Genomic DNA, 11,899 nt, shown 5'->3' with positions numbered 1-11,899 from the left:
AAAAAAAAAAAAAAAAAAAAAAGAATAAATACACAATTTTTAAATAAATAAATTCCAGGTTTTTGGGGTCCCCCAGTAAATGCCCCTCCCTCCCCACTCTATGTGAGGCCTCCCTTAGGCCTCTTTCCAAAGCAGCCCTCCAGTGGGATCTGGTACACCGCTGATTCTATCTCCACGTAGCCCCTGGTGCAGCAGCCCTTCAGTCTGCATGAGAGGTAGGTTTTTATGCCTAATGCATCTGAGGATGACCAAACTAGGGATCAGGCCCTCAGTCTATATCTGTAAATGTGGACATCCCACAGGTAAACCTGTATCCAGGAGCCTTTCTAACTTCTGCCTCCTGCAACAAGAGCCTGTGCTCCTCTCATCTCTTCTACCCAGGATGCCCTGCAGGGGAAGATAGGACCAGATGACTTGTCAGGGTTGTCCTTATAGGACCCTGCATCTTGTGCACTTTTGGGAAACCCCAGGGTCTGGCTCCTATCATGCTGCTCCCTGACACCCGAGTCTGCCCTTTCTGGTGGCCCAGACACATAATCCTGATGCCACAGCACAGGGGACAGTTTTCCCCTGGGGACCCTCCAGCTTCTCTTACAGATGATGTCTGCTGGCAAGAGGGGAGCCAGTACTGAGCTGAGTCATTTAGAGGATGCTAGTGGTCTGAAAGACCCAAGGACCTAGGCGCCCCCAGGCTTTGGCTGTGGGTTGCTTCATCTACAAACAACTACAGTGAGGAGTGGGCCATAGAGCTAGCAGGATGCTCTTATTTCTTCTTCAAATGCAGCCTCACCAAGCTCTGTGGTGGAGTTGCAGGTGCCTGGGTGTCCTACTGCTGCCTAACAATATCACAAATGACACCTCTTAGAACAATACCCACTTCGTAGCTCCCAATTAAGTGGACAGAAGTCCAGTTCTCCACTCAGGGTCCCACAAGGCCCAGGGCAAGGTGGTGCCAGCCTGGGATCTCATCTGGAGGTTTTGGCGGGGGGGATTCTTCCAGTATCATGCTGCTCTGGGAGAAGGGTATGCCTCCTGCCCCATTTACCTTGTGGCTCCTCTTCTTTCTGTCAGGATTACTGTGCCCGGCAGTTGGTCCTCTTGGGCAGGACTACCTTTGGGCAGGGTGGCTTTCAAGATGCTGCTGGTTCTGCTGCCTTCTAAGGTACCTGGTACTCACTTCACCCCTAAACACCATGAAAATTGTCCCTGTCGAATTCTGGATGTGCAGGCAGGCCCAGTACAGCCTGTGGTTCCTGCTCCCTTGCAGGGTCACTCCCACGAGCTGTCTGCCTTTAGGCTTCCTAAAGCACAAGTACCAGGGACACAGGCCAGTTGCCTCCAGAGGTCTCCTCACGCCTCTGTATGGGCTCAGAATTAGGCAAAGGCATGTTCCTGAGAGCCTGTCCCCACTGATCATAAAGGGAGGGGCGGCTGGGGGTGAGAAGCTAGTCTGCTCCTCAGGCAGTACTCCACAGGCAGTACTCCTTTTCTTCCAAGTCATCCTTGCTAGCTCTTGCTAGGTCCTCTCACTAAGTCTTGAGGGTGTCCGGCACTCTTTGGAGATTCACAGATTGTTCTCAGCCTCGGGTCTCAACTTCAACCTATGGTTGCCAACCCAGCAGCAGGCCTGCATCCTGGCCTGGTTTTCTAGCCCCTGTCTGGCCACATGCTTCTGCAGGCACATCAGAGGAAGGCCATCATGCCAATCCTCATTCTCAGTTCTGGGGGGTGTCTGTGGCTCTCTAAAAGCTGATGCTGCTGGAGTTGGGAGAGACCCTGCAGGACCAAGCATACCAAGGCCTTGCTTCCTTTGGGAGGAATCCACCCTGACGCTCCTCCTGAGGGGGCTTCTCCAAGTCAGCCCCAGCACTGGATACCCATCCAGGGCTGAAAGCTTCCTTCAGGAAACTCCTGTCCCCTGGTGTCCAGGAAGAGGTTTGTGGAAGTTGCCTGCCTACTGCCTCCTGGGCCAGGGAACAACAAAGCCTCTGGGCGCCTGCGGGGTCCAGGTGTACAGTTGTGGGTATATTCAGCATCCCCTGACATCCAGGCTGTTTGACAAATGGAAGTGATTATCACTGTTTAATTCCAAGTTCTCCCTGGGCTGCCGCATTTAATTATCCGAGAACCAGCTGGCTAGCTAAAATGAAGGGTTTAACTTTAGACAATGGTGCCCGGGGTCCCTAGCAGGACTCAGCAAGGCTGTACCCTGTAAGCAGGTGGCAAGTTTTCTATTTCAAACCAACTCAGTAGAAGGGGCTGAGCCTTGCAGAGATATGTAACCACCACCGGACCACTCTTTTGTAGGTAACACAAGTGCAAGGATTTAGTGGTCTCTAATTGGCTCATATAAGGTTTTGTGCTTTTGTTTTGTTTTGTTTTTGAACTGGAGTCTCACTCTGTCTCCCAAGCTTGAGTGCAGTGGTGTGATCATAGCTCACTGCAGCCTTGACCTCCTGGGCTCAAGTGATCCTCCCACCTCAGCCTCCCAAGTAGCTGGAACTATAGGCACGTGCCACTACACCTGGCTAATTTTTAAATTTTTTGTAGAGAAAAGGTCTCACTATGTTGTCCAGGCTGGTCTCTAACTCCTGGGCTTAAGCAATCCTCTCAGCTGGGTCTTCCAATGTGCTAGGATTATAGGTATCAGCCACTATGCCATCCAGCCTTCTGTTTGTTTTTAAGAGAACAGATTACAACCCACAATGGTTCTCCCACACAACCTGGAGGCAGACCCCGCTGTGGGGTGAATATACCAGTGCTGACAGTTTCCCACTGGGAGCTAGGAGCCAGGAGTGGGCCCTTCCCCTGTTCTGACATAAGCCTCCCCTGAGGACTCCCTTGTTTTGTGTCTATTTCAGATGGAAATCCTCCCCCAAGCCTCCTCTGAGGACTCCCTTATTTTGAGTCTGTTTCAGATGGAAGTCCCTCCCATGTCATTCACAGCCCACACCCACCATCACATCATCACAGTCCTCTTGAAAGTCCTCACTGTTGCCATCACCCTAAACATGTGCCTTGCCCCATTGCTGGGTTCTGGACTTACAAAGCTCTGACATAGGGCAATATTCAGCAAGACAGGATGGGACCGAAGCAACGGCTTCTCCTTTAATGGCCTGTGTCCAATAACAAAAGAGAACACTACAGGGACCAAATGAGACTGGTGGACTGTGTGGATGCGTGGGAGGAAATGGGAAGGAAGGATGAGAAGGGTTAAAGCATGTGTGCACTGAATGCACATCAAAGGGGCTTAGAATGGGGAGATTATCAGGATCTTTTCATTTTCTCTGAAGAATATAATTTAAAAAATGTTTTAACCCAAAACATGGATGGTATCCCTGATTACCTACAGTGTGAAGGATACATGCTGAATGTGGGCATGGGTGGAGGCTTTCTGTGGAGTCTGCCATGGGGGGTGGTACTTAATTACTCTGCTTCCTGTCCACTATGTGGTGCCTGGTCCACAGTAGAGACTCAACAAATATGCATTACATGAACAAAGGCACAAAGGTCCCAGCCAGTTCTGTAAACAGGGTGCTGTCTGCCATGGGGTGATGTAGCACACCCCTCCCCTGGCCCTTCACCTGGAAGTCACAGGATGCAGCTGGCTACCATTCCACACTTAGAAGATCGTACCTTCGACACACTTTATGGGGCAAGCCGGGCATCTCCTCTGGGTAGAATCCTTCACCACAAGCTGGCACACACTTCCAGTCTTGGAAGTGGAAGTTTTTTGCACAGTGAATGCATTCTTCTCTGCCTGGCCCTGGGGAGTACAGGAAAAGAAGACATAAGGAACAGCCCATGGATGACCACGTCCCACACCTGCTGCAGGGCGCTGTGAGTTACAGGGTACCATTCAGAGGCCCCCAGGCAACTGCCACAATTGGCATCTTCCAGGTGTCTGCTGGGGGCTGGACCATCCTCACCCACTCCTAGAAGGTGGGTCCCATCATCCCCATTTCACAGATGGGGACATTGAGGTATAATCCCATCTCAGAGGGGAGCACACCTCCCCACTTCTACAGGCCACTTGTAGCTTTGAGCCCTTGAACTGTGGTGGGGCTACACTGAGATGTGCTGTGTGTATAGCCTTCATACACACTGGATTCCAAAGCCTTCACATTAATGTAAAACATCTTATTAATTTTTCATATGGAATAATTTGAAATGGTAATATTTTAGATACATTGGTTAAATAAGATATGTTGCTAAAATTCGCCTGGTTCTTTTTACTCTTTAAGACATGGTTACTAGGCAACTTAAAATAGCACTCATGGCTACAGCAGTGGATATCTATTGGACAGAACACTGTGGAAGACATGAGGAGAATGGAAGGAGAGGTTTTAGGAGTAGTGTGAACAGGGGTTTGGTGTGGACAACCAGGGCATTTTCAATAACAGAGAGCAAACAGGAAAGGCCTATGGGGCAGGAGGAGCAGCCCGAGGAGACAGAAGCTCTGGGTGGGGGATATGGAGCTCTGAACCTCCAGCTCAGCCCAGAGTTGGAGGAGGACTTGCTGGCCTGGGCCAGATGTCAGAGTGGCTAGACCAAGAGCCTTCTCTGGACCACCTGTCCCCAGAGAGCCTCTGAGGGACATTGGGGACAGGTAGTGAGGTAGACACTAGGTGACAACTTGGAGGGTTAAATGTGGGAGGAAATCATCTCAGATAGTCTGTGACAGTCACAGTGCCTGATTTAACCTTGTCCCCCCTCTTTAATTTGACTGTGGTCTTAGATTGAGGGCTGCCAGCAAATGCAGTGATACCTCTTTTTCCTGGTAACTCTGGACCCAGAGGAGACTCCCTTGCTCTGTCAAGGGAAGACCCCTCTGCAGAGGTTCCAGAGCCATAGGGGGCCAGGCACAAGGCTCAGGCTCCATATCTCAGAAGCACAGCCTCAAGCTTGGGAGGGAGTTCTGAATGTGTCCAGGCTGAGTTCCTCCACTGACAGTCAGGAAAGAGTGAAGCCACGAAGGATTCTGAGTGGGAGGCAGAAGCAGGGCCCTTTGAGGTGATGGGACCGCTGAAGGACCAGAGTCTCCACATGGGGTGCCCGCCCTCTTTTCCTGCAATGCAGTGGAAGAGCTGCCCCATACACAGCAGGGATTCTGTCTGGTTTATGTCATTCTAGGTAGGAGGTTGTTCTAGTGCTGTGGCCAATCCGCCCCTCCCCATCGTTAGTCTCCAGGGGTCTATGGTGGGTCGAATATACAGGGTAGGCGCTATTCTGCATGGGGTCTCAGGAGCTGTGCGGTGGCCACTACTGTCCCTCTCCTTGTACCTACCTGCTGAACCCTGTCACTCTACTGTCCTTCCTCCAACACTAGTATTCTTAATACCCCGGGCAGCTCTGGGGTGGGAAAGAACACTCATTCTTGTTTGTACCTAGTTTAACACTCAACTTATTAAACTGAAAAGTTGATTAAACACATTCATTTGGGGAAGATGGAAACGTTGTGGAGGTGGATGGTAGTAATGGTTGCATAACACTGTGAATGAATTTAATGCCTCCAAACTCTATACCTCAAATTGGTCAAGATGGCAAATTTTATGTTATGTGCATTTTACCACCACAAAAATGTTGATTAAACACACATTTTCTAAAACTGTTTTCACAACTACTAAAAATTATGAATTTCATAACCCAGTGACAGTCTTTCAAGGATTTCATTAAGTCACAAGTCTTTATCGACTTTGAACACTTTAAAAGCACCTGCAGTCATAATGATAATAGCAAAATGGGTTATGCTACATCATTCCTGGGGCCCAGTAAAAAGTGTAAGTGTGCAGTTCTCATTCAGGAAACAGGAAAAACGTGCCATGACAGATATTAAGTTAGAAAACATTCTCTTGTCTCTTGCAATCTCTCAGTCCATTGCAGAGTTTTTTATTTGCGATTATAAGTCATGCTTTCTCAGTGCTCATGGGCAAGGGCTGCCCTTCATGGGTGTCTGGGGCATTGCCCCTCGACTTGGCATGTGTGCCCAAGTGCTCTATTGGCTGCCAGCTGTTGGCCAGTGTGCCATGTCCCATGTGGGCAGGTTGAGTCCATGGGTTGGTGTACTGCATCAACGCGTAGTGGACAGGCAACCCCCAAGGATCACCACCTCTATGCCAGGACTCCCAGGACACCTGGACTCAGAAGGACGAGGCTCATCCCCACTGAGTAACCCACCATGGTGGGTCCAGGGTGGGAACACATGCCACCATGCCCTACTTTGAGATGCCACTAGGTACTGATGTCTGACCCTGACCCTCCCCGTGACCATGCCCAGATTCCTGTGAGAGTGGTGAGACTCAGTGAGGGCAGCAGAGGTCACTAAGCCAGAGCAGAGAGGGAAAAGTCGGGTGGGCCTCCAGGGTGCAGGGAGCGAGGTTCATACACGACATGGAACAAGAAGCCTCCAGGTGACTTGGAGTGGGGGAGTGGGGTTTCTCTCTCCAGTGGCTACCTGGAAGTTGAGGGAGATGATCCCAGGAGCTGAGAAAAAACCTAGGCCAGAGGGCATAGGGAGGAGGGGAGACCCCCCCTAACCAGAGCTTTAGCTCTTCCCACTGATGAATTTAATACCTGGAGTGATAGAGAAGTCACTGGATTGAGATGAGAAAACCTCTAAGTGACTCTATAAACCTTTTTGTCATCAGGCAGTCTGGGGATTCGGAGAAAGAAAATTGAATTATTGAAATCAAAAGAGTTATAAAATCACATGCCTGAGCATTATGGATTCAAGTGACCATGAGATTTAAATAAGCAACATCAGTGATGCTTCTTAATCAACCAGGCTAAACAACAGGTCAAAAAGGCTAAGAATAACAATGACAGACCAAAAAGCACCAGGGCAAATTACAAGGAAAGATTGCTGAACTGCCCGTGGGTGGAGCCCTTCCCAATGCTGAGCCCTGGTGCCTTTGGAAGGTATGGAAGAAGGTATGGAAGAGGGTATGGAAGGAGGGTATGGAAGAGGGTATGGAAGGAGGGTATGGAAGAGGGCACGTCTCCCACAGGTGGCTGGGTCATGCGAGGGTGCTGGCCTTAGTCACAGCCTTGGTTTCTTAGCATGTCCACTACAGGACAGCAGAGCAGACAGCTACATGGGGCTTACACAGCCATCCTGGGAAGGCTGTGCCCATCTTGGGACATTTCCAATGAACAATACTATCATGACAACTGTGACTGAGCAGAGATCTAATTCTTTTTTTTTTTTTTTTTTTGAGTCGGAGTCTCACTCTGTCACCCAGGCTGGAGTGTACAGTAGCATAGTGGCACTCACAGCCACTGCAGCCTCAAACTGCTGGACTCAGGTGATCCTTCTGCCTCACCCTTCCAAGTAGCTGGAACTACAGGTGTGTGTCACCATGCCTGGTTAAATTTTGGACTTATTGTAGAGACAAGATCTTGCCAAGTTGCCCAGGCTGGTGTTGAGCCTGTGAGTTCATGCGATCCTCTCGTCTTCAGCTCCCAAAATGCTGGAATTACAGGCATGAGCCACTGTGCCCGGTGAGATCCAATTCTTAAAGTATTACTGCAGCAAAATCGCAATCCAATGTGTGTTTTTTTGAATGGACCAAAGTGCTGGGGTCCGAAGGAAGATCAAGAGGAGAAAACGTAACCCAGACATTAGCAATTAGGTTTGTGAATCATCCTGGAAAAAGTACCACATATCTCATTGTTGAATATATCACTACAGTCACCTTCAAAGTACTCCCCTTGGGAAGCTAAGCTCCAACACTAGCACCTAGTCCACCTGTCAAAGCAATTTTGGAACTCCTTTTCTGGAATGGACATCAGAGCTGTCGTCATTATTGACATTTGATAATTAAGTTCACGAACTTGCCACCGTGCGCTTACTTTGGCAGCACTGTGCACATGACTATTGAAACACCCTCCCTATGCACCTGATCTGGCCCCTAATGACTTTTTTTTTTTTTTTTTAACCTGAAGGTAAAGAAAATATTGAAAGGAAGACATTTGATGATATTCAGGACATTAAGGGTAATAATACAATGGATCTGATGGCCATTCCAGAAAAAGAGTTTCAAAACTGCTTTGATGGGTGAACTAGTCACTGGTATCAGTGCATAGCTTCCCAAGGGGAGTAATTCGAAGGTGACTGAGAGATATTCACCAATGAGGTATGTAGCACTTTCCCTAGACGAGTTTGCAAACTTAACTGTCAGACCTCATATGTGAGCCCACAAACTTGTGGTGTTATTCAACTTACTTGTGCAAAATGAATTCTCTACTATTCTGCATAAAAATTGTACCTGGGAGACATCTGTGCTATCATCTTGGTGGGGAATTATAATACACAAAGAATTGTTTATAGAAGTCTTTTCCTCTTTGAACAAAATGTTCAAAGTAAGTGAAGATAGGTCCAAAGAACTAAGGCTACATTTTAAAACATCCCCATCCCACTTGGACCCATGCCCACCTCTCTTGGCATCCTCTGAATCTTGATGGTGCTGCGTTTCTGTCAGTGCCATTTTGCAGACAGCACTGAGCTTCCAAGATGGCCCATGAACAGCTAAGCTCCCTTGCCCCTTTCACTGCCTGGAAGCATCCACTGCCTGGCTGGGTCCCTAATGTTGGGATATGCAGGCTGCTTGTTCAAAGTGGGCCTTTGTATTGTTTCAGATTTTTGATTAAAATTTTTTAAATTGTGATTTTAAAAATTGTATGTAACATAAAATTTACCATCTTAACCATTTTTAAGTACATTTTAAACACTATTGTGCAATCATCACCACCACCCATCTCTAGAACATTTTTTATCTTCACAAATTGAAACTCTGTACCTAGTAAATACTAAATCCCACTCCACTTCCCCCTACCCCAGTAGGACCTTTGTGTTTTGTGGGTTTTTTTTTTCCTTTGTGTTTAATGCTGCAATACATGCAGAAGACCACAGAGTCCCAGGGCTTTTTCAGTTCCAGCTAGCCTATCCACCTGGGTGACCCCGGTCCAAGGTCTCTGCAGATGGTGAACTTACCCACACAGGTTCCACAGGTGTGATGGCATTCCCCACACTGGATCAGCTCAGAGTCAAAGTAGGTGCCTGGCTCACAGTCTGGAATGCAGTTGCCCCGTGCAAGGCTGTTGAAGAGAAAGGGCGGGTTTCCACATCTGGTCTAAAACTACAATTAAATTATGACCTGCCCTCCAAATGCCTTTCCTGAGAGGGGATGAAAGTTGTTGAGGCATAGTTCTTTGGGTCACTGAAGGTTCCCAGCTACAGACAGCTGGGAAAGCCATTCTAAAGTCCACTGGAGGCCAGCTGGAAGTGTTACCACAACCTGGGAAGCAGAGCCTCCCCCATCAGGCATGGATACCAGGCTTCTTCCTGAAAGCTGGTGGGCTTCATGCTCTGTCAGGCTCTGTGACAGTTTCTTCTTACTGTTGTTCCTTAAGCTCTGAACTCCAAGAGGAGAGCTGTGTGGGTGTCACTGACTCAGTCACCATGTCAAGTCCTTCTTGAAGTGTCAGCATTTGAGGGGGGCTGTTAGCCAGAAGCCCGATCCTGAACCCCAATCTGCTCCTGCCTCTCCCTTGCTTGAAATCTTCCACAGCTTCACAATGAACTTAAAATAAATCCCCTCCTGCGCCTGGCAGGTCTGATGTGGCTTGTGCCTTCCTTGCTCACTCCACCCCTGCCTGTCCAAGTGCTGGACAGGGATACCGACACTTGGCTAGACCACTCACTAGACTAGAGACTTGGCCTCTACCACTTCCCAGCTGTGAAACCCCAGGCAAGCCAGCCAACCTCTCTGCACCTCCGTTTCCTCTCCTGTTAATTGGTTCCTACATCATAAAGTTGTTTGGAGGACTCAAAGAGCAATACATGAAAACCTTTCAGTGTCTGGCACATAGCAGCGTGGCTAAATGTTTCTATTACTTCTTTAGTACCTGAGATTATACTGTGTTGGTGCACATATCTTAGATGGCTTTGCCCCAAACATATTGGACACTTAGTTCTCTGGAGCACATCTGGCATATCCAGAGACTCCTGCTATGGAGCTGTGATTTATAATAAGAAATATACATTTGGTCTTACACCTGGCACATGGTTCCTAAAATTCTTGGAATGACCAAAGTGCTAAACATCTTTCTGAATGCTAATGACTGATGGCTGGGGGCTCCAGGATAGCCTCAAGGGTGGGAGCTGGTTGCCAGAGGAACCAGCCACAGGATTAGAGGGCTGGAATTTTTAGCCCCATCACTCTGACCTCTCTCTCTAGCAGGGGAGAGGGCTTGAAGACTGAAGTGATCACCAACGATCAATGATGCAATCAATCATACCTACATAATGAAATCTCTATAAAACCTCCAAAGACAGGGTTTGGGAGCTTCTAGGCCGGAGAACAAGAGTGCATCCCATGCGATGGGAAGGTGGCACAGCCCAGCTCTACAGGGATAGAAGCTTCCACGCTCTAGACTCCTGCAAGCCTTGCCCTTCGTATCTCTCCATCTGGCTGTTCACCTGCATCCTTTGTGTCATCCTTTATAATAAATGGGTAAGTGTAAGTCAAGTGTTTTTCTGTGAGTGGCCTTAGCAAATTAACCAAACCCAAGAAGGGGATCGTGGGAACTCCAACGTATAGCAGGTTGGTCAGAAACACAAGTCACAACCAGGGACTTGTGACTGGCATCTGGACAGGGGCAGTCTTGTGGGGCTGAGCCCTCAACTTGAGGGATCCAATGCTATGTAGGTAGTGTCCAAATTGTGCTATACACATATACAGAATGTATGTACTATGGGACAGTCAGTTGTTGTCCATGGAGACTTGCTTGAAGTGTATGGAAAACTTACACACAATTTGGCATTGTGTGTGCTAGATTTTTGCAACCAGAGGTATGTGGGAATATGCTTGCAGGTCTGCAAGCCCCTCTGTATTGGGGACAGACACTCACTCAGGGTTCTTCCTTATCAAGGTGCCAGGGCTGCTGCAAATGGCCATTAAATCATGTCTTTAATAACTGACATTCCCCTGCGAATGCTCCCGGCGTTTATTCCCTAAAGAGATAGATGGCCCGAGGTGGCGGTTAGCTGCTCTTTCGCTTCTTTAACGTGACAGTGATGATTTGAAGTCACAGCTTAAGAGGATATTGGGCAATAAAAGGAAGCCTTCTGTGGATTATGGCAAACAAGGTTTTCAGAGTTTGCAGGTCTCTGAAAACTCATCGTTGCTGGCACCACTGCGGCGGTCCATGTGTCTACTGCCAAGAAGCATCCTCTCCCCATGACATCCTGAACCGAGTGTCTGATTTCCCCTCTTTCCTTGGGACTCCCCCAGCATATCTCCGTACATCTCCACTGGGAAGCAAGCAGGCCCCAGGGAGTGGGAGCCCCAGAGCCACCTATCCCTGACACCTCCACTTTCTAGTCTGGGTTGAGGATGCACTCTGGGCTGCCTGACCCACAGATCTGGGGATATCAAAGCTGGCCTCTCCCAGGGTCTGAGACGAGGTCACCAGCAGAAGGTCTCTTCCCTCCTGTTCAAGCTCTTTTCCCTTTGGGGAATCTCCTTCCTGGACCACTGCATCCTACCACTCCTAATCCTGCCTTGTCCAGCCAACAGGTTTAAATGACAGCAGGTGTGACACGTGAATTTGGGGGTCTAGCTTCCCCTTCCTTTCCCCAGACTCCCAAGTGCTTGAGATCCTCTTCTTTCCAATATCCTGCTCTGAAATTAAGGGCCAAGCTGAAGAAAAACTCACAAAGGCAGCAATATGAGGGAAATCGTTCACCTCCCCTGTTTGTAAGATATGAATAATAATTATGTCTATTTCATAGGTTGCTGCAAAGATTAAATGACATGATATTGATGAGAGCATCTGGATTAAGAACAGAGTTGCTCAGGAAGTTTTCTTCTTTTGTTCATTACTCTAAAACAATCCT

At 48.4% G+C, this 11,899-nt stretch overlaps 1 protein-coding gene across 1 annotated transcript in view; it reads right to left on the bottom strand.

Moving 5' to 3' along the window:
- Window positions 1–11,899, bottom strand: part of PCSK6 (proprotein convertase subtilisin/kexin type 6) — a 147,262-nt gene that overhangs the window by 5,154 nt on the left and 130,209 nt on the right. The window contains exons 21-22 of the mRNA XM_008068524.2: window positions 8,993–9,096; window positions 3,637–3,766 (exon numbers count right to left, since the gene is read on the bottom strand). Of these exons, the coding sequence (XP_008066715.2) occupies window positions 3,637–3,766; window positions 8,993–9,096 (234 nt within the window). The remainder of the gene's footprint in view (window positions 1–3,636; window positions 3,767–8,992; window positions 9,097–11,899) is intronic.

This window comes from Carlito syrichta, unplaced genomic scaffold (assembly GCF_000164805.1).
Source record: "Carlito syrichta isolate Samal-C Ts95f unplaced genomic scaffold, Tarsius_syrichta-2.0.1 Scaffold311144, whole genome shotgun sequence".
Classification (NCBI taxonomy): domain Eukaryota; kingdom Metazoa; phylum Chordata; class Mammalia; order Primates; family Tarsiidae; genus Carlito; species Carlito syrichta.
The sequence above is the reverse complement of the archived record's forward strand: the minus strand, read 5'-3'. Positions and strand labels throughout refer to the sequence as shown.